Raw genomic sequence first — 21586 nt, 5'->3', positions numbered from 1 at the left:
TTCCTTTTATAGGTTTTTGGTTTTTTTTTTTTCCTTAAAGGAAGGTCCCAGAGCTGTTGAGGTTGGAAAAGAGTCCAAGCTGTGCCTGATCCCAGACCAACGTCCAGGAATTCCTCGGACACCTCCAGAGGTGGCCACTCCAAACCTCCCTGGGCAGCCCCTTCCAAGGCCTTTACCCTTTTCCAGGAGGAATTTTCCCAAATTTCCCACCTTAAGTCTCCCCTGGCACAGCTCGAGGCCATTCCCGCTTGTCCTTTCCCTTTTCCCTGGGATCAGATCCCAAATCCCCCCTGGAAGAGCCCAAAATTCCCCCTGGAGTCTCTTTACTGAGGCTTTTTGGAGAAGAACTGCCAGCTTTTCCACCAAGAACTCAGAGCTGGATCCCTTTTGGATCAAACTCATCCCTTTTGGGTCCAGTTGATCAGAATTTTTCCCCCACAGATCTTGTTTGGGTCCATTCCATGTTTTTCTTTCCCCATCAGTATTTCAAACAACCCTCAGCATTCTCCACTCATCTGCCTAAGATTATTATTATTATTATTATTATTATTATTATTATATTTTAATTTTGATTTGCAGCCTGGAAAACCAAGGGTGCATCAGGAAACCCTGGATTTTTCCGTCAATTTGGCTTTTTTCCTGGCTTTCCCCCCCCTTTTCCCACCTCCCACAAACCCATCCCACCTGTTTCTCTCCCAGTGCTCCCATATTTTTTACGGCCTTGCGCGGGGAGCTCGGCTGTTCCTCCTCTTCTGATCTTCACGGGGTCCTGGGATGGTTTGGGATGGAAGGGACCTCCAGGATGACCCAGATCCCTCATTCCCTTTCCGATATCCCACAACTCCTCCTCGCAGGCCTTTCCCTTTCCCTTCTCCTGGCCCAGTAAAATACTCATTTATTAGGGACAATCTGGTGCCCAAAAGTGCCCCGACCTGCCCAAGGATTCTCCGTGCAGAGGGTGGATCTGAGGCTGGGGCACACCCAGGCATTAATAAGGTTATTCCCAATAACCTGTCATTATATTCCCAATATTGCATGGCAGCAAAATTCGGGATGAGGTCAGGGAGACCAAGGCTTGGCCCAGGCCCACGGGAAGGGACGGGGCTGCTTTTCCTCCTGAAATCCCATTTTGAGGCCCAAGAATCATAAAACCATGGAATGGTTTGGTTGAGAATGTCCTAAGGGCTGCTTTTCCTCCTGAAATCCCATTTTGAGGCCCAAGAATCATAAAACCATGGAATGGTTTGGTTGGGAAGGTCCTTAAAAATGATCTTATTCCAACTCCTTTTCGTTGTCCCAGGATGCTCCAACCTGGCTCTGGACAATTCCTGGGGTATGGTGGTCACAGCTTCTCTGGGGAATCCATCCCAGGGCCTCCCCACCCTCACAGGGAACCACTTCTTCCCTAAACCAAACCTAAATTTCCCCTTTTTCCACTTGAACCCATCCCTTTTTCCCCATAAACACAATTCCCGGTGAATTCCAGGAGCAAGGAGAGCACTGGAATTTCTGACCGGATTTTTAGTCAAGCTGAACCTTTGGTCCTGTTGAGCTGGACTAATCAGTGCTGTACAAATAATCTCAGCTGGAAAAAAAAAATCCATTATTTCCTCTGGATAACAAAACTCTGTGCTTTTTTTTCCCAGGGAAAATTTCCTTTTCTCTCCTTAAATCCGACTATAAATTCATTTTACAGGACTTTGTGCCACCAGCTCCTGGTTTAATCCTTGAAGGAACTCAAAGGAAGCTGCCAGATTTTCTTGCTGAGATGAGCAGCTTTAATGAGGCAATGAAGGCAAATGAAGATTTAATTAATATCTTTCTCATTAATAGATGATTAAATTGGATCTTAGCACCACGCCTCGGTGAGCCATGGGGCGATACAGGAATGGGAATTCGCTCTGTGGCGTTGGCTCATTCCATAGGCACTAATGAAATAGTAAAATGAATTATTTGCAAGGGTGGAACTTCTAAGATGCCCCAAATAACCTCAAATTTCTCCCATGACCACTCACCCTCCTGAGGAGCAGATCCTGAAGTTCTTTAGAAGCCCAGGATCCCGGAGGTTGGGAAAGAATTCCAAGGTCCTCGAGTCCAAGCTATGTCCGATCCCCACCTGGACACCCAGACCAATGCCCAGGAATTCCTCTGACACCTCCAGAGCTCCAAACCTCTCTGGGCAGCCCTTTCCAAACCCTTTTCTGTTTTCCAGGAGGAATTTCCCCAGATTTCCCACCCTGAGCCTCCCCTGGCACAGCTCGAGGCCGTTCCCTCTTGTCCTGTCCCTGTTCCCTGGGACCAGAACCCAAATCCCCCATGGAAGTGCCCAAAATTCCCCCTGGATCCCCCTTTTCTCCAGGATGAGCTGCACCAACTCCCTCAGGATTTTCCAGACCCTTCTCCAGCTGCTCCAGCCCCGTTCCCATCCCTGGCCATGCTCCAGTTCCTCAGTGAAGGTTAAAAATCTTCTCAATCTTCTGGGGATTTGGGGTTGGGCTGAGCCGTGTCAGCGTTCCTTCACCCACCTTGCCCACACCTGGGGGCTCCAAGACCCCAAAAAAAACCCCCAGATGAGACTCTGGGGACTCTTGGGGACGGTTCTGTGTCTGATCCTTGGTGTTCCCTTCCACCTCGGGATATTCCGAGATCCCAGGGACTCCTGGAGGTGACCCTGACCTGGAGAAGGCGTTTGGGTGGTGGCCCTGGAGGGACACCTGGCCAAGCCTTTAGACAGACCCAAATCACGCCCAGGCACTCCAGGCTTCCCCCTCCAGGGGCTGTAATTCCACCTTCCCCGGAGTTCTATGCAGGGAATTACAGACCATTAGCTGGGTTTTGTTTCCAAGATGAAAGATTCCCAGGAAATTGCCATGCCGTCATTATTCCCGAGCTCCCAGCAAAATCTCGTTGGGTGGTGGGGAAGAATTCCGCAGTTCCGGAGTTATTTGTGTGTTTAATTCTTTAATCACCACCTTTCGTGGCGCTGGAGGTAAAAAATGTCCCCAAACCTCTCCATGAGAGAGGAAATCCACGTAAAAATGTGTTCTGTCCTTAAATTCTTAGGGATGAGACGGAGATGTCCAGAAGGAAATGGGAGGCTGCCAAAAACTTGATTTTATAATAGGATGAATTGTCACATCAGGGGGAATCGCATCAGAAATGGGCAGAAATGGAGAGAAGTTTGACATAAATGGACATAAATTATCAAAAATGTACATAAATGGACAGAAATTGACAGAAATGGAGAGAAATGGATATAAATTATCAGACATGGACAGAAATGAAGAGAAATTAACATAAATGGACATAAATTAACGGAAATGAACAGAACTGAGATCCTGCTCTGGTCTGAGCAATAAAACAGTGCTGAAAACACAAATAATTAACGAGCAGTTGGTGGTGATTTAATTTAATCCCATATTTCCCCTTCAATCTCACAGTTATCCAATGAAAAAACACCCCCAAACATCATCCCTTGATTTGGAAATTGGATGCCAGGTGAGAGCTCAGAAACTACTCCAAAACTACGATTCCAAGATCCAAACCAGCCTCAGCTTCGCACAGGAATTCCCAAATTTCAGCCTGTTTATTTTCCCGCCCGGTGTTGTTGGTTGTTCCCTTCCAAGCCTGGAACTGTCCCAGTAAAATCTGGGGGAAAATGAGGGTTGAGGATGGTGTTCTGCCCCCATCTGGGATGATGACACCGATGATTTCCTCTCTGCCAAGCGGCCTCGGAGCCCAATTTGGAAAATTATAGGGAAGAGCAAAGCAGCTGCAGCAGCTTCCTCTGATTTCATCTCCGTATGCAAAGCAGCCGGGAAGGATCAGAGCAGAGCCCTGGAATTCCTAAAGCCAGAAAATCAATTTAGCAGCCGCGAGAACAACAACATCAACAACAACAACAACAACAACAACATCAGCGTGCCAGGAAAAAACAGGATGAGGAATCTCCCAGGTAAATCTCTGGAGTTGGTTTGTTTGAGGTGAGTCTGGAACTCCTCAGCACAAAGTGCTTCTCTTTAAAGTTTATTGGTTTTTTTAATGTAAAAAATACATTGGTTTTTTGTTGTTTTTTTTTTTTTTTGTTTGGTTTTGTTTTGTGGTTTTGTTTTTTTTTTTTTTTTTTTCCCTGCAAATCCCTTGCAAAAAAAGGCAAAATTCCTAATTTTTTAAAAATTTAATTCATATTTCCAGAAGGATTTCTCTTCCAGCTGGGGAGTTTATCTCCTTAAAGAACTCTTTGATCTGAGGCAGCTTCAGGGCTTGTGAAAGGAGTTTTGGGCCTGTGCCAGGGGTTTGCGTTCGGGAGCTGATTTTTTTTGGAAGGATCTCCGTGGAATATCAGGGCTGTGAAATTCCACCAAGGAAAGGATCCCATTAAAGCTTCCAGGGAAAAAACCCAATTCCACAAACCAAACCCCAGGGATTTTTTTGGGCAGTTTTGTGTTTTAAATCAATTTTCTCTCCATTGGAAAAACCTCCAAGACAATGGGACGAGGTTCTTACGGGCTTTTTTCAAATATTGGGTTTGGTAACTCCTGGAATTGCCTCAGCTGTCAATCACTGTAATTAATAGGTGCTCTTAATTGCCACAAATTAAGTGAGTCAGACTGTTCTCTGCTGCTCATGTGTCTCCTCTGCTCATTAGATTGATTCCAGAGACATGAAATGTAAATAAAATAATTTATTTGGGGCTTTGTTTTTGTGTTTTCCTTTCGTTTTAATAATTCACCACAACTGAGAAGGAAGAGGGTTTTTTTTAAATGTAAATGTGAACATGGAAATCACATTATCAGCATTTTCCATGCCCTGGGGATTTTTTTGAGCTCAGTTTGTGGGCCAGGACTTCAGGTAATGTTTACTCTGAGTCTTCTAATCCTAAACTAAATTCCTCTCCTCATCTTGGCCTCTAAAAAACAGATCCCCAAAGGAAAATTCAATTTCTTCCTGGTTTTTAGTAATTTTTTGGTGTTTATTCTGAAGGGGATGACCCTTGAGGTGAGGGATTGCAGATAAAATATGAAATCCTGGGCAGGTGCCCTTTTTTAGCTGAATTTCTGATGGTATTCTTGTCCAGGAATTCCTTTGGTACACCAGATTTCCTACTTGGAATGTGAAAAGGAAATTCTCTGTTCGAAGGACAACTCCAAGGACAGAAATTCCATAAAAACCCATGGAGTGAACACAAACTGAACACCACTCACACACAGGGAGAATATTTTAGGGAAAACCCACCTGGTTTAGGGCAAATCCCCCTCCGTGGATAGTGGGATTCCCAACAAAGGTCCTGGAAGGGTGAAGCACCTGCAGCGCCCTGTGTGGACCTAGGAGTTTATGTCCCAAGTCAGAAATTCCATAAAAACCCATGGGGTGAACACAAAGTGACCACGGACACACAAAATGAATGTTTTAGGGAAAATCTCCCTCTGTGGATGGAGGGATTCCCAATAAAGGCCCTGGAAGGGTGAAGATCCTGTAGGTCTGGGGATTGTCCCACACCCTCATGTGGGCCTGGGAATTTAGAAGTCAGAAATTCCATAAAAACCCACAGGGTGAACACAAAGTGACCACGGACGAACAGAATGAATGTTTTAGGGAAAATCCCCCTCCGTGGATGGTGGGATTCCCAGCAAAGGTCCTGGAAGGGTGAAGCACCTGCAGCACCCTGTGTAGGCTTGGGGATTATCCCACATCCCTGTGTGGGCCTGGGAATTTAGAAGTCAGAAATTCCATAAAAACCCATGGGGTGAACACAAAATGATCACGGACACACAAAATGAATATTTTAGGGGAAATCCCCCTCAGCTTTTAGGGAAAATCCCCCCTCCATCCCCCAGGATGGAGAGATTTCCAGCAACGGCCCGGGAAGGGTGAAGCACCTGCAGTGCCCTGTGTGGGACTGGGAATTATCTCCTAATCCTAAGGCGTTATCAAAACAGTTGCGACAAGGGGAGGCAGGAGCAGGGAAAACATTCCATTTCACAAGGGGTTGCGTCAAGGTGGCTCCCAATTTCCCTTCTCCATGACAGGATATAAAAGTGCACCTGACCGGCGGCCCTGGAGCTGCCTCCGCTGACTCGTTCTCCTCGCTGACTGGGTAAGTCAGATTTAACTGAATCAGCTCCTAATTAGAGGTAATTTGGTTTATGGGGAGCTTTGAACTGAGGTTTTATATCCTATCCTAAATCAGGGTAGAGTTTATTCTCCAAACCCGTTCTTGCGTGGGAAGTGGGGCTTGGGATTAAGGTGGATAACAGCGGGGAAAGGAATGGGAGTTATAAAAATGCTGATGGGAGGAATTTTTAGGAATTGAGCATTCATTCATGGAGAAGGGTCACTCCAAACCTGTGATCAGGGTGGGATTGATTCCCAAAAGGAACAGGGAACGGAATGAAGCAGGAGAAGGACAGGGAGATTCTTCCCCGAATTCATTCTGGGAATAAAATACAGAAAAGCTCTGGGGTGACCCAATTGTGGCCTTCCAGGACCTGAGGGAGCCAAAAGGAACACGGGGAGAGAATTTTTCCAAGGGATAGAGTGCCAGGACAAGGGGGAATGGGTTCACACTGATGGACAGGAGGTTTAGATGGGATTTTAGGGATAAATCCTTCCCTGTGAGTGTGCGGAGGCCCTGGAATGGAATTCCCAGAAAAGCCGTGGCAGCCCCACCCCTGGAACTGTCCAAGGCCATGTTGGACGGGGTTTGGGGTCTATGGAAAGGCTCCCTGCCCATGCCAGGGATCAGAACTGGATCTTCAAGGTCCATTCCGTGATTCCATGGAGCACTGGAGAGGAGTGGGAACAGAATCAGAAGCATTTCCCCACAGTTCATCTCCCTTGATTGGTGCAATTTATGTAAAAGCCGATTGTGCCTTAGAAATGATGATTTTTTAAATTTTTTTTTTTTAACCACAAATTCATTTATTCATTTATTTATTGTGGTTTAATCCCACACATCTGCACCTGTCCATCCAAACATCATCCAGCAAATCCCCATTGCCAGCTCCCTTTCCAGCAAATTCCAAAGGGAATAATCCCCTCTACACCTCCCATTTTCTACCGGATATCTCAGCCTCATCCCTCAGAATTTATGGACAAAACACATTTTCTTCACCCGGATTCCCTCTCTCACAAAGAAGTCTGGGGACACGGGGAGAGTTTTTACCTGGGGACATTTTTTACCTCTAAAAGGCGGCACTTAAGCAATTAAACACACAAATAACTCCAGAACTGAGGAATTTTCCCCCATCCTTCCAATCCATCCTTCTCCATCCTTCCCAGGCCGTGCCTTCACTGGGCTGGGACCTTCTCGTCCTTCCAGGTTGGATCGGGAATGATGTCCTCCTATGGCCAACTGCTCAGCGCCCGCTGTGCTTCGCCCTGCGAGGTGACGTGCTCCCAGCCCTACGTCGATGCCTGCAGTGAGCCTTGTGTCGCCTCCTGCGGAGACTCCCGAGCCATCGTCTATGCCCCACCCGTGGTCGTGACATTCCCGGGGCCCATCATCAGCTCCTGCGCCACGGAGAGCATCGTTGGGTCGTCCATCCCTGAAATCGGCGGGGGAATGGGGTCTGGAGGGGGTGGGATGGGGTCTGGAGGAGGTGGGATGGGGTCTGGAGGTGGTGGGATGGGATCTGGAGGTGGAGGGATGGGATCTGGAGGAGGGATGGGGTCTGGAGGCGGAGGGATGGGGTCTGGAGGAGGTGGGATGGGATCGGGATGGGGCGGGATGGGCTCTGGAGGGGGAGGAATGGGATCTGGAGGGGGAGGAATGGGCTCCTCCTGTGGGGGAATGGGAGGGGGCTCCTCCTGCGGGGGAATGGGAGGGGGCTCCTCCTGCGGGGGTGGGATGTCACGGCTGGGGAGCCTCTACCGCAGCTCCTATTTCTCAGGCTACGGTAGGAATTATTATCCCTATTTTTCCCGAGGGTACTACAGGTATCGCTATGGGAACTACGGGCCTTTTTAACCCTTTAAAGCTGAGGAATGTCCAAAGGAAAAATAGGATGTAGAGTAGTAGTTGAGAGCTAGGAATTCCAAGCAGTCTCTGCTCCAGCTGATCCGGTCGGAGCCGGGGTTGTTTGGATCTCGTTGTGCTTTATCCAAGGCTTAGGATCCCGATGTTCCCTCCTTTTGTCCCTTGCTCCTGTTGTGTTTTGTATGCCCTGAACCCCAAGAGTCAAACCAGTCATGGGACTTGGCTGTGAAAGTGTCCGGCTGGAAAAAGAATGTCTTGGAATGACTGCTGGACTGGAGTCCAGGCTGAAATGGGAATGCTGGAATGGGAATGCTGACATGGGAATGCTGAAATGGGAATTCTGAAATGGGAAATGATGACATGGAGATTCCGTTCTTTGTCTCTGCACTGCCTCATCCCACTTTTTGTTTGTATTAAAGCCCTGTTGCATCACAGCCCTGGGTTCTGGCTTTTATTTCACCACAGTTTCAGTTACAAACTGGTCTGAAAGAAGGGAATCCTTGTACAGTAATTAATTCTCATCAGAGGGGATTTAATTCTGCTTTAATGCAAATATAATTAGTCTGAAATTCCTCAATAAACTATTTTCCCTTTCTGATCTATTCCACATTATCCAATAAATAACACAGAATAATTTCCAACAGGTTGGAAAAACCTCCGGGAATGGACTGGTGCAGCTCCCAGTCAAAACCAGTTTACCCTTGGAGCCAGGGTAATGGGGGCTTGGGATGCTTAGGGGTGACTTCATTTTGTGGGGATCAAAGGTTGGACTTGATGACCTTGGAGAACTTTTCCAGCCTAAATGATCCTGGGATTGCACAGAAAGGAAAACCAGGAAGCTGCCAATGCAATTTGGAAAGATTTTTATTAGGGTAAAGTAAATGAAATAAAACAAAACAGAGCAATTCGTGGGTGGTCCCAGGGCAGCCAGGACACCCCCGTGGGTGACAAAAGCCATTCCACAAGGTGAAGCCGGGGCCTTTACAAAAAACCCCACATGGAATTCTGAAGCATTTCCACCCCACCAGAAAGGACACAGGACAAGATTAATTAAAGAGTTCCAGGAGAGACGTCATCCCACAGAACGGTGTTTGATTGAAGATGAGGCACAGCAGGAGGAGATGTGGGCCTGGTTTTCAGGGAGCAGCCTTGGAGTCCCAGGCCTGGCCATGGATCTGGATCCCGGGTTTTCATCCTCTGGGTTGTTTGGCCTTAGGATGAGCTCTGGCTCCCCAGGTAGGATCCACGGTGGCTGCTGTGGGACCTCCGGCCGTACCAGGAGCCCCCCATTCCCGAGGAGCCTCCGTAGCCAAAGGCACCCCCAGACCCAAAGGAGCCCTTCGCCCCCAGCACGCCCCTGTAGCCACAGGACCCGCGGGAATTCTGCATTCCGTAACCAAAGGAACCCCCATATCCAAAGGGACCCCTGATCCCCGAGGAGCCCTCGTAGCCAAAGGAGCCCCCGGATCCGAAGGAGGGTCCCACCCCCACCGTGCTCCCAGCCCCAAAGGAGCCCCCGACCCCGTAGGACTCATCGGAGATGCTTGGGATGGAAGCACCCAAAACCATGGGATGGGACGATCCCACCACGCTCTCCTGGGAGCAGGTGCTGAGGGTGGGACCCGGGAAGGTGAGGACCACAGGAGGAGGGAACACCACGGCTCTGGAATCTCCACAGGAGGTAACGCAGGGCTCCAGGCTCCTGCTGTAGGCACAGGGCTGGGAACAGGCCACCTCGCAGCCCTGCAGGCACTCGGAGCCGACGTTCGACATCATTGCTCGGGATTTGGGATCAAGCTGGGAGAGGAAATGTGAGGTCAGGCAAGCAGCACAGTCAGGCCACAGGTTCCCAGTATGAACCAGTTGCATTTTGTCCATCTCCAGCTGCTCCCAGTTCAAGCCTCCCTCACAAAATTTCCATTTTTCCTGCTATCTCCTTCCTTCCTGACCTGTTTGAGGCTTCTCAGTTCTTCCTTTCCTACCACCACATCTCTTTTTCTTCTGAATCTCTCTCAAAAAAAAAAAAAAAATCTTCCCCTTTTCTCTGGGGCTGAACTGTTGATCCTTAACAATTCCTTGCCCAGAACAGCCCCATGAATTCCCTTTTCAAGTAGATCTACAGGAAGATTTGCCTTCAGAAAGTGCCCACGGAAAATCCTCCTTGCTCTTTTCTTCCCTTTCCCCCAATTTTTCTAAATCCACTCTTCTCTCCCTCAGCTTTTCTAAAACTGTTGGAATTTTGCAAGATAAAAAAGGAGAAATTTCAAAGTATTGAGGAGTACAATGAAGTGAGACTTACCTTGTCGTCTTGGAGGGAATAAATCAGTGGAGCTGCAAGGATGGAAGATTTCTCAGATCTCTCCCCTTTTATCCCATTTTCAGACAATAGGGAGGATGTGATGTCATCCATTATTTACGAAATTCTTATCACTTACAAAGAAACAGATCCTTTTAAGCCTCAGCATTGTTTTCATTTCAGCTTGTAATTACGGATCTTTTCCAGCCCTGCTTTGAGTGACACAAACCCAACACCCAAAATTCTCCTTTTGTCTCAAACTTCATGGAGGAAAATCCTTTCAGCATAATTCTGGTTCCAAAAGAAACAGGAGCTGATCTCTGTGTTTATTTTCCTTCAGTGACTCGCAGGAAGGTGGCTTCCCTCACGTCACTCACACAATTGGGGCGTAATCCTCAGATTTGGGTGAAATCCCTCCCAAACAGAATCATCCGACCTCAGATGGGGGTCAGGGCTCTTTGCAACCCCTCCTGCATCCACGGACTGAGGGGATGAGACAGCAAAACACATTTCAAAAGGCATTGAAGTGACACTTGAAGTTCTCTAAGCCCTGAAACCTCTGAGTAATTTTAATCAAATCTCATTTTGGGGATGCTGAGCTCAGCGCTGTCACCAGGATGTCACCAGTGCCACTGCAAGGGCACAGCCCAAGATCACCAGGCCTTTATGGCACAAGATGGATCCCAAACTTGGAACCTTGGAATCATCTTGGTTGGAAAAGCCCTCCAAGGTCGTCAAGTCCAACATTTGAGCCATCACCACCTGGTCACCCAGACCAATGTCCAGTTGTTCCTTGGACACCTCCAGGGATGAGGACTCGAAATCCCCCATGTCAGCCGCTTCCAAAGCCCTTTCCATGAGGAAATTCCTCCTGAAATTCTTCACAAATGAGTTTGACCTTCAAAATTATCTCATCATCAACCCAAGCCGTTCTTTCGTGCAGACTTGCAGGGTTGATCTGTCCAGGCCTCACTTAAATCATTAATGAAAAATAACAGGCAGGGGTCAGGTTCCATTGTAAATCCAGTCATCCCTGGGATGTTGCACAGGAACCGGGCTGTAAAATTCCCACACAATGAAAAAGCCAAATTTATGATATGAGAGCCAGATTGTATATGTCGAGGGTTGATTTGCTAATTGGAAACTATGAAAATAATTACAGGCGTTAGAGGAGTCACACAGAGGAAAAAAATCAGAATTTGGTAAGGGTGAGAGATTTTATGGGATGCTTCATACCCCAGGAGCTGCCTCCAAAGAGGTATAAAAGCAGGAACATCTCAGGAGTCTCCTCAAACCTTCTCCTGACTTCTCCTGCTACTCCAGGTGAGTTGGATTTAAGCTGATCTCTGCTCTCTCTCATTCTCTGTAGCGACAGTTTTAAAAAAGGACTCGTTCCTTGATTTTGGGCATTTTAGCCAGGAGACGTGGTAGTGAAATCCTGCTTCTGGTTGGAGTTTCACTGCAGTCACTTGGGAAAAATCAATCTGATATTTAAAGACAGAATTTTAGGAGTCATTTGATTTTTTCTTGTGGCTTTTCAAAGCTTGAGGTGCAAATTTAAAGCTTAAGTTTACTGAAAAACCAAGTCCAAGGTGTCTTCTACAGGAGAGGGAGAAATGGTGTCCCAGGGCAGGAGGATTTGAGGGACAAGGTGAAGCCACACCTCGATCCTGTGGCCAGTTCTGGGTCCCCCAACTCAGGAAGGTCATTGAGGGGCTGGACCAGCTGGAGAAGGGTCTGGAGAATCCTGAAAGAGCTGGGGGGCTCAGCCTGGAGAAAAGGGGGATCCAGGGGGAATTTTGGGCTCTGATCTCAGGGAACATGGCTAGGACAAGAGGGAAAGGCCTCGAGCTGTGCCAGGGGAGGCTCAGGGTGGGAAATCTGGGGAAATTCCTCCTGGAAAGGGCAGCCAGGCCTTGGAAGGGGCTCAGGGAAGTTTGGACTGGCCACCCCTGGAGGTGTCTGAGGAAGGACTGGACACTGGTCTGGGTGACCAGGTGAGGCTTGGGCACAGCTGGGACTCGATGCTCTTGGAGCTCTTTTCCAACCTCCGGGATCCTGGAGTTCTGTGAGCAGGAAGGACAAGGAGCTCATTTGCTGTCCCTGACATTCCCTGACTCCATCTTCTCTTCCCCAGCTCCTCCTGCAGCCTTGAGAACCATGAACTGCATCAGCTCCCGGTGCCTGCCCGGCTGCGAGGTGGCGTGTCCCGAGCCCTGTGCCTACAGCAGAGGCCTCGGCCCCTGCGTGGCCTCATGTGGGGACTCCACAGCCCTCGTCTATGCCCCACCCGTGTGGATCACCTTCCCTGGCCCCATCCTGAGCTCCTGCCCCCAGGAAAGCATCGTGACATCATCCATGCCCCAGCCCTCCGGTGGTTCCTCCTACGGCTCAGGGATGGGAGGCTACTCTGGTGGCCTGTCCAGAATTGGGGGCTCTTATGGATCTGGGGGCTCTTATGGATCTGGGGGCTCCTATAGCTCTGGGGGCTCCTACGGATCTGGGAGCTCCTACGGATCTGGGGGCTCCTATGGATGTGGGAGCTCTTCTGGGGGCATGTCAGGGAAGGTGGGCTCCTCTGGATGTGGGGGCTCCTCCTCGGGGGGCTGCTACCTCAGGAAATTCTACACCAGCAGCAGCCGTGGATCCCGCCTGGGAAATTGAGGCAGCTGAAGATCCGCAGGCCCGGGAGATAGAACCCCACGATCCAGACCCGCAGCTGGGACCGGCTTTTGGAGATGGCAAAAGCATCAACGGGAGCCACCCTGGCTCAGGACTTCTGGGAACTGGGCCCACACCTCTTCCCTTCATTCCCCCTTTGTCTTTAATTAACAACAGCTTCTGTTAATCACCCTTCAGTGCCAGCTCCTTCTTCCCATTGTGCCAAGAGAAGAAAAACAGAACAGCTTGAAAGGCCTGGCACGGAGTTTGTCAGTGCAGCCTTGACAGGAGAAGAACAATGGGTGGAAGGTGGATTCTTCTTGGACAGTGGGCAGAAGGAAGGAGTGTCTGTTTGGTGTCATTCATAGTGTAGCCTATTAAAATCCTCCTGCATCATCACATTTTGTTGGGATTTCCTTTCTCTGTGGGGCCGTTTCGGTCCCATCCTCTCCTCTACCTCCCTAGGTTTCCTCTAGCTGGTTCCGTGAGCAGCAATTACGGGGTTTTATGGTAACTGGGAGGTAATTGTTTAATTAATTGGGGTTGTGAAATGGAGGGTTGGATGAGCACCCAAAATTCGAGCAGAAAAGGGTTCAGTTGCTCTCTGGGTGGCACGGAGGTCTCTGGAGGCGACGACTTTGAGCTGCAGGATGAACAAGTGAGGGGTGGGGTGTGGTCAGCTGACGGCTGGAAAGCCACAAGGTTTTTATTTTACACCCTGGTTTAGCTCAGCTCCTCCCTCCTGAAGGAATCTGTTCGTTCCTGGAATCATAAAATCCAGTCCTTGAGGCTGGAAAAAATCTCCAAGGTCATCGAGTCCCATCTTTGGTACCAGATCAGTGCCATGTCCAGTCATTCCTTGGACACCTCCAGGGGTGGCCACTCCAAACCTCCTTGTCCGCCCTTTCCAGGAGTAATTTTCCCAAATTTCCCACCCTGAACCTCCCTCTGCACAGCTTGAGGCCGTTCGCCCTTGTCCTGGCCCATTCCCTGGGACAAAGCCCGGCCCCACCCATTCTGCCACCATATTTAGAAACAGTTTTTAGGAATTATCGTGATTCCCTGCAGAATTCCGAGGCTCAGGAAAGCTGAACACATTTTCAGGAGTATTAAAGAACACAAACCAAGATGAAAATGTGAGGATGGGATGGGAACCAAAGGAAATCCACCAAGGAACCTCTCCTTGATTTCTGAGCCGTCACTCTGAGCTGGCAACGCCAAACTCTTCAAGACGTGGAGAAATTTCTCCTGGCTGTGGCATCATCAAACAGCTGCTTTTATATGACAACAAAATATCACCGGGCTGTGCAAGAGAGGATTTCCCAAGGGAAGAGTGACACAAGAGCTCAGATCCCGCCTGGTGCTGTTGTTTTCTGTCGGGATGGGAGCACAGAGAGAACCCTGGGTGAGTCCCAGGTCTAAAGATGTGCCAAAGGTGACCTAAAACCCGGCTTTACTCCCTTGGAAAACATGGGAGCAAGAGCAGGAACCCCCCAAAAAAGTTTAAAAGATGTTTTTAATGTTTTATTATTGCACTATAGAATCCTTAATATTTATTAAATCAAGAAGGATGAACTGAAATGTGGGAAATATCAAGAAAAGTAAATTGTCGATATGAGAGATTCCTGCTTGGAAAATCAAATTTTTCACTCTCTCTTTAAGCTGAAAATGGATTTAAAAAATCGAATTGACAGCTCTGGAGGTAAATAGAAAATTAGATGACACACGACTAAAGTTGCTTAAATTCCCCGTGTGCCTAAAGAGGTTTAGGAATTTTAATCTGCCATTAATTTAATGATGGCACATAATAAATTCACCAGCTCCGAGAAAAACCTTAATGGGGCTGAAGGAACAGGCTCAATTGGAAAACAATTAGATAATTTGTTTGCAATCGTGGTGAAGCTCTGAAGAGAGGAGGCAAAAGATCCCACAGAATTTCAGTTCAGCAAATCCCAGAATGTGTCACAGGGTGAAACCAGAGCTCCAAATTCCTGTTAAAGTGGCCTGAAAGTGACTCCAGGATTTAGGAGAGGAGAATTTCAGCTGGCTCTGGGCAAAGTGGTTTCCAACCGAAGGATTTGTAGGAGAAAAGGTGGAAAAGAAAACGTGAGGCAAAAATAGACATTTAGTGGGGAATATTGATGGTGGAAAATTTGTTGTCCCCCCCTCAAACCCAGTGCTGAGTGGGATAATTGGGTCTGGTTCTCATCCTGGAGCCACCAACCCTCCCAAATTCCTGAATTAGGCCAAAAGAATGAGTTGGAAATAGGAGTTACAAGGAAAAAAAAACCAACATGGGAATTTGAATGCAACAGAACTTTAATGGCAGGGAAGGGGTCGGGGCAGAGTCACAGGCAGGGAGCACAAAGGACGATTCCCAGGGCTTTGGGAAGCGATGCAGATCCACAGAAGCTGGAGAAGGTGATCCCTGAGATGTCCTTAGCTGGCAGCTTCCCCAGGAGCTGAGCCCAGCCCGCGGCTGCTGCCGGGGGAGCCGGGGCTGCCTCAGAAATAAAAGGAGCCGCAGTTTCCTCCTCCAAACCTCCTGGAGCTGGAGCTGCCTCCTCCGTAGGATCCCCCTCCATAGGAGCCGCCCCCAAAGGAGCTGCCCCCACCGCAGGAGCCCCCGAAGCCGCCACCCGAGGAACCGAAGGATCTTCTGCTCCCAAAGGATCTGCCCCCTCCATAGGAGCCCCCGGAGCCAAAGGATCTGCCCCCTCCATAGGAGCCCCCAAAGGAACCGCCTCCACAGGATCCACCCATGGAACCGCCTCCATAGGATCCCCCAATTCCCCCCATGGAACTGCCTCCATAAGATCCCCCAATTCCCCCCATGGAACCGCCTCCATAAGATCCCCCAATTCCCCCCATGGAACCGCCTCCATAAGATCCCCCCATGGAACCCCCTCCGTAGGATCCACCCATGGAACCGCCTCCATAGGATCCCCCAATTCCCCCCATGGAGCTGCTACCCCCTCCGTAGGGTCCCCCAATGGCGCCCCCGGATCCAGAAGATCCCATGGCCCCCGACGGGAAGGAGGTGCCCACAATGCTCTCCTGGGGGCAGGAGCTGAGGATGGGCCCCGGGAAGGTGATGACCACGGGCGGAGGGTAGACCACGGCCCGCGAGTCCCCGCAGGAGGTGACACAGGGCTGGCTCCAGGCGTCCGCGTAGGGCTGGGGACAGGACACCTCGCACGGGGATGAGCAGCCGCTGCTCATCATCGCTCCTGACGACATTCTTGGGATGGACGGCAACCTGTGGCAGCACAGCAATCAGAACTGCAGTGCCCAGAATTCCAGAGGAAAAAGAAATCCTGCTCTGGCGCCTTCCATGAGCAGGAAAAAAGGGGGAAGGAGAGTTTGGGAAGAGTCAGGTTTGTCCCTTTTCTGCGTTTTTCTGCACTGAGCTCTGCTGATTTTCAAAGGGTTTCCTCCTGCCCTGGCAGTGCTGGGAATCCTGGAGGGCAGAGCCAAACTCAGAGGCCTTTGGGAGCAGCTCATCCCCAGGAGTTTTTTGGACCATAAGATAAAGTTACCGTGGTCACCAACAACCTGGAATTGATCCCAGTGCCTGCAAAATTCCAGTCCTGTCATTGATCCCGTGCCTACAAATGCAGGCATGGATGGGACTTTGGATTTTAAAGCCTGGAAAAGGCAAATGGAATTGCTGGGCACCACAGTTTTTGCAGGAGAGCAAGCCCTCCGTGTCCTGGAGACACCTTTTGGGATGGAGAAGAACCTGAAGCAGGGGATAAATCCTAACTACAATGCCCAAAATTCCAGAGGAAACAGAAATCCTGCTCTGGTGTCTTCCATGAGCAGGAAAAGAGAGTAAGAGTTTAGAAAGATTCCTGAAAACATCTTTTGGGAAGGAGAGAAAAGACAGAAAATATTTTCCCCTATTCATGCAGAGGATAAAGAAGATCCAACTCACCGGGTCTGGAGAAGTGGAGATGAGGAGCAGCCGTGGATGGCACTGCAGAATTCCAAGGGCTCTTTTATACTTTTCCTGACCCCCAGTGGGATGGGAACTGCGCTTTGTGCAAGAGCTTCCCACGCGTTACCAAACCATGTTTTGCTGGCTGGATTGTTTCATTAATTGGCCTAATTGTTCTCCTAAGTGACGTGATAAATTCATTATTAATCCCAAGTCACGTTCCAAACACTGCACCTCTTGGGTTTGATCCCATTTGCTCCACATTCCGACCCCCAGGAAGTCACCTCGGAGCTGGTGCTGTCCCTGGGCCTCACTGGAATTAAAGCTGGAATGAGTTTAGATCCACTTGAGGGATTTATTGATTAATAAATCTGTTTCCTGCACCATAGTTCGCTTTCCACCCCAAAATCGGGATTTTGGGGAGTTGGTGGAAGTGCTGCCACTTCCCAGAGCTGCCGGAATGGGAGAACCAGCAGCAGAACCCAGGAATTTCCATGTAAATCGATATTTCCCAACCCAACTGGAGGAACCCAGAAAGTTTCACATTAATTGAGGAGTCAAGGAGGAATTGCTGACTGGCAGAGCTGTCAAACCCGGGGATGTCACCGGGGCCTGACAGGGCTTGTTCGGGTTCTGTTGCAAGATCTTAACCCCGATATCGGCTCCTTGTGTTCTGTTTTCCAATCGGGCCTGGAAACACCAGAAATGTGGGGAAAGGAGTTATGTAAACACCGACAATGAACTTTATCGTGATAGAAATGTGAAATACGGGATGATCACGGAATTTTGGGATTGTTGAGGTTGGAAAAGAGCTCCAAGGTTTTTTCTATGGACTCCAGCCTGGGACTGATCCCCATCTGGTCACCCAGACCAATGGCCAGGTGTTCCTTGGACACCTCCAGGGAGCCCTTTCCAAGGTCTGACCACCCTTTCCAGGAAAAACAAGATGGAATTCCAGCTCCAAACTGGAGTCACTTCCCTCTCACAGCTGTGACCGAGAATCAAATCTCAAACCTCAAATCTCGAACCTCGAATCTCAAATCTTGAATCTCCCATTTAACTCAAATCTCAAATTTCAAATCTCAAATCTCTTCAGCTGACTTAGATTTAGAACCAACCCCCCCCCCCCGCCAGTCTGGGATTTGATGACACCAATTTGTGTGAGATGTTTGTCTGTGGCAACCACCCCAAAATATCCATCACATCTAAAACCCTCCTAGATGTTTCTGGTGATTGATAAATTGGGAATTTTGCTTGGAGATTTCTCCTCCTATTTATACATTTCTGCCTTTCACCAGATGAGGTTTAAACCCAGGAATTCTGCTGGAATTTTCAGGGAATTCAAGAAATTCCCTGAAAAAATAATCCTGGCCAGTCTTGAGATGCTTTTATTGTGTTTTAGATGGAATCAGCTTCATGCACTCAAAAATATTTTGGTTTCTTCCTCCAATGATACCTCCTGGACACGTGTCTCCCTGGAATATTGCAGCTGTCCCAAAAGGGGACAAAAGGGGAATTAGGATAATTAAGGTAACAAAAGGAGAATTATGAAAATTAATGTGACAAAAGGAGAATTAGAATAATTAAATGCTCTCCCACAGGGCTTCATTGGATGACAATGAGCATCCAAGGAATTTATTTAAGTACTTTTTAATGAGCTCCTTGGCTTAAATGGGTATAAAAAATGACCCTTCCCATCCGAGGATTTATAAACACAAAATTTGGGGGTTTTCCCCAATTCTGGATTTCCAGGGAATTTTCTGCAGAAGAAAAAATATTTCCCCTGGCAAAGCCAAACTGATTTTTATCCTTGCTGAGGGAATTCCTGATCCATTGCCCTTCCAAGCCAATTCCCAAGTCAAACCAGGTCAGGAAATAGCAGCAGCCACAAAATCATCTAAAAATTATTTAAGGATTACAGCAAGACAAAGGGTGTGTGCATGTATTGGCCGATGAAGAGTTGATTTACGAATCATTAGCACTTATCAAAGCAATTATTACAATTAGAAGGCGCTTATACAGCAAAAAGTGTCGCTGGTGATGTCCCAAAGTTGTGTTGCATGGCCTGGGAGCCGTCGGGAAGGGTATAAAAACTGGGATTTTCCTGCAGCTTCTCCAGCACCTTCTCCTCAGTCCGGTTTTCCCTGCGAGCCCGGTGAGTTCTCTGCCTCTAATTCCATTTCCATTAACTGGGATGCAGCTGTTGGTGCTGAACTGGGAAATGATTCCTTGTCAGAGCTCTGAATGGATCAGGAATTTGGACTCGGGGCTCTTTCCCAAGCCAAATTGTTCCATTCTATCAGTTCTGTCTCTTGGGAAGGGAAGTTTTTTGTGGCTGGAACTGTTGGGAGATGCAGATCTCAAAATGTGAGGTTGTGCTGTTCCCAACCACAAAGGGAAAGTGTCAATTAAGCACTGATTATTTGATGGGGAGGTTACAGCTTAACTACTCCGAGCTTGGCTTTTATTCAGGATGGAGGGAAAAGAGAGGAGATCTCGTATTTATAGGGCAATAATTCCTTCAGTCAGGAAATTACAGATTTTATCATCCTGGCGATTGTGTAAAGGCCCAGATCTCCCGGAACATTTAAATTTTTCTACTTTGCAGAGCTGCAGTTCTCCCTCTATCATAAAAGATGTTGTCAGGAATCTCTCTAAACTCTCCTTCCCCTTTTTTCCTGCTCATGGAAGGCGCCAGAGCAGGATTTCTTTTTCCTCTGGAATTCTGGGCGCTGCAGTTCTGATTGCTGTGCTGCCACAGGTTGCCGTCCATCCCAAGAATGTCGTCAGGAGCGATGATGAGCAGCGGCTGCTCATCCCCGTGCGAGGTGTCCTGTCCCCAGCCCTACGCGGACGCCTGGAGCCAGCCCTGTGTCACCTCCTGCGGGGACTCGCGGGCCGTGGTCTACCCTCCGCCCGTGGTCATCACCTTCCCGGGGCCCATCCTCAGCTCCTGCCCCCAGGAGAGCATTGTGGGCACCTCCTTCCCGTCGGGGGCCATGGGATCTTCTGGATCCGGGGGCGCCATTGGGGGACCCTACGGAGGGGGTAGCAGCTCCATGGGGGGAATTGGGGGATCCTATGGAGGCGGTTCCATGGGTGGATCCTACGGAGGGGGTTCCATGGGGGGATCTTATGGAGGCGGTTCCATGGGGGGAATTGGGGGATCTTATGGAGGCAGTTCCATGGGGGGAATTGGGGGATCCTATGGAGGCGGTTCCATGGGTGGATCCTGTGGAGGTGGTTCCTTTGGGGGCTCCTATGGAGGGGGCAGATCCTTTGGCTCCGGGGGCTCCTATGGAGGGGGCAGATCCTTTGGGAGCAGAAGATCCTTCGGTTCCTCGGGTGGCGGCTTCGGGGGCTCCTGCGGTGGGGGCAGCTCCTTTGGGGGCGGCTCCTATGGAGGGGGATCCTACGGAGGAGGCAGCTCCAGCTCCAGGAGGTTTGGAGGAGGAAACTGCGGCTCCTTTTATTTCTGAGGCAGCCCCGGCTCCCCCGGCAGCAGCCGCGGGCTGGGCTCAGCTCCTGGGGAAGCTGCCAGCTAAGGACATCTCAGGGATCACCTTCTCCAGCTTCTGTGGATCTGCATCGCTTCCCAAAGCCCTGGGAATCGTCCTTTGTGCTCCCTGCCTGTGACTCTGCCCCGACCCCTTCCCTGCCATTAAAGTTCTGTTGCATTCAAATTCCCATGTTGTTTTTTTTTTTCCTTGTAACTCTTATTTCCAACTCATCCTTTTGGCCTAATTCAGGAATTTGGGAGGGTTGGAGGCCCCACCCAGCTCCCTCCCAACTTCTCCAGATCCTTCCCCATCCCAAAGTTCTCAAATAATTCATATTTATTTAAATTTCCTGCCCACAACATCTCTTATTCTCAAACTTCACCAGTTTGAAGTCTGAAATCCTTTTCCAACCGGGATTGTACAACCACTTCCTCATCCCCGATTTTATCCATGTAAATAAATAAAAACATGCAGGAGAATTAATTCCTGCAGCCAGAATTAATTAATTAAGTCAGGCTGGTCCAAAAGCTCCCTCTGGAGCTGCTCTGGGGAAGGGAATTCCTGCCGGGAAGGGCAGAGAGGCTCTTCCCTTCCAAGGGGCTTTTGGGGAATTCCTGGGGCTGAAACCTGGCAAGAGATGAAGACCTGGAGTTGGGAATGCCCCCGAGAGAGCCAAAAACAGGATAAAAGCTGCAGGAGGCTGCTGCTGTTAAGGAGAGAGAAGGAGGAGGAGAAGGAATCCTCCTGGCAGGGCTGGCACTGCTGAAAGGAGCTGGAAAGGAATTCCAGTGTCTCCAAATTTTTCCGAAGCTGCCAGAGGTTGCTGGGTTGGGCTGCTCCAGGAAAAGCAGCCCCTGATAGGTCCTACTGATCCCCGTCCTGATCCTGATCCATTAATTCCCCATCCCTGGAAGTGTTCCAGGCCAGGCAGGATGGGAATTGGAGCCACTGGGATGGTGGGAGGTGTCCTTGCCCATGGATGAAGGGATTTCTAAGGTCCCTTCCCACCCAAACCATCCCATTTCTGTGATTCCTTTAAAATCCTCTCTCAGGGGCCCATCCCACCTTCCCAACTCCAGATTTTTGTGCCACGCTCAGCTGAGGAGCCCTGGATCAGGTTGGCACCACGATCCCAGGACCTGCCACCCCAAACCAGTTGTTTTTGAGCACCCCCAGCATTTCCTGGGCTCATTTCTCTCCTTCCTGCTTTC

The 21586-nt window shown here is 49.2% G+C and overlaps 5 protein-coding genes across 5 annotated transcripts; 3 read left to right on the top strand and 2 right to left on the bottom strand.

Moving 5' to 3' along the window:
* The first annotated feature begins 3865 nt into the window (after positions 1-3865).
* Positions 3866-8412, top strand: LOC128820515 (claw keratin-like). Its single transcript, XM_054001291.1, has 4 exons — positions 3866-3983; positions 6030-6097; positions 7322-7679; positions 7827-8412. The coding sequence occupies exons 3-4, from the start codon at positions 7334-7336 to the stop codon at positions 7967-7969; spliced, it is 489 nt and encodes a 162-aa protein (XP_053857266.1). The 5' UTR covers positions 3866-3983; positions 6030-6097; positions 7322-7333; the 3' UTR covers positions 7970-8412.
* Positions 8413-8824: 412 nt separating this feature from the next.
* Positions 8825-10313, bottom strand: LOC128820512 (scale keratin-like). The gene is made up of 2 exons (XM_054001288.1): positions 10278-10313; positions 8825-9775 (listed from the first exon to the last, which is right to left on the bottom strand). The coding sequence occupies exon 2, from the start codon at positions 9752-9754 to the stop codon at positions 9191-9193; it is 564 nt and encodes a 187-aa protein (XP_053857263.1). The 5' UTR covers positions 9755-9775; positions 10278-10313; the 3' UTR covers positions 8825-9190.
* Positions 10314-12434: 2121 nt separating this feature from the next.
* Positions 12435-12938, top strand: LOC128820280 (scale keratin-like). The gene has a single exon (XM_054000934.1). The coding sequence runs from the start codon at positions 12435-12437 to the stop codon at positions 12936-12938; it is 504 nt and encodes a 167-aa protein (XP_053856909.1).
* Positions 12939-15236: 2298 nt separating this feature from the next.
* LOC128820509 (keratin, type I cytoskeletal 9-like) lies at positions 15237-16948 on the bottom strand. Its single transcript, XM_054001286.1, has 2 exons — positions 16873-16948; positions 15237-16194 (listed from the first exon to the last, which is right to left on the bottom strand). The coding sequence occupies exon 2, from the start codon at positions 16173-16175 to the stop codon at positions 15441-15443; it is 735 nt and encodes a 244-aa protein (XP_053857261.1). The 5' UTR covers positions 16176-16194; positions 16873-16948; the 3' UTR covers positions 15237-15440.
* A 2020-nt stretch (positions 16949-18968) lies between these two features.
* On the top strand, positions 18969-20558 carry LOC128820511 (keratin, type I cytoskeletal 9-like). Its single transcript, XM_054001287.1, has 2 exons — positions 18969-19030; positions 19637-20558. The coding sequence occupies exon 2, from the start codon at positions 19656-19658 to the stop codon at positions 20352-20354; it is 699 nt and encodes a 232-aa protein (XP_053857262.1). The 5' UTR covers positions 18969-19030; positions 19637-19655; the 3' UTR covers positions 20355-20558.
* Positions 20559-21586: the final 1028 nt, after the last annotated feature.

This window comes from Vidua macroura, chromosome 29 (genome assembly GCF_024509145.1).
Source record: "Vidua macroura isolate BioBank_ID:100142 chromosome 29, ASM2450914v1, whole genome shotgun sequence".
Classification (NCBI taxonomy): Eukaryota; Metazoa; Chordata; class Aves; order Passeriformes; family Viduidae; genus Vidua; species Vidua macroura.
Note: the sequence above shows the minus strand (reverse complement) of the source record. Positions and strands in the feature narration are given on the sequence as shown.

What these genes read in the sequence shown, in the direction of transcription:
- LOC128820509 (XM_054001286.1), bottom strand. Translation starts at nt 16,175, where the DNA reads ATGTCGTCAGGAGCGATGATGAGCAGCGGCTGCTCATCCCCGTGCGAG.
- LOC128820512 (XM_054001288.1), bottom strand. Translation starts at nt 9,754, where the DNA reads ATGATGTCGAACGTCGGCTCCGAGTGCCTGCAGGGCTGCGAGGTGGCC.
- LOC128820511 (XM_054001287.1), top strand. Translation starts at nt 19,656, where the DNA reads ATGTCGTCAGGAGCGATGATGAGCAGCGGCTGCTCATCCCCGTGCGAG.
- LOC128820515 (XM_054001291.1), top strand. Translation starts at nt 7,334, where the DNA reads ATGATGTCCTCCTATGGCCAACTGCTCAGCGCCCGCTGTGCTTCGCCC. An exon ending in AGGAGGGATGGGGTCTGGAG is followed by an intron (nt 7,680 to 7,826) that starts GCGGAGGGATGG and finishes GGGGAATGGGAG; the next exon opens with GGGGCTCCTCCTGCGGGGGT.
- LOC128820280 (XM_054000934.1), top strand. Translation starts at nt 12,435, where the DNA reads ATGAACTGCATCAGCTCCCGGTGCCTGCCCGGCTGCGAGGTGGCGTGT.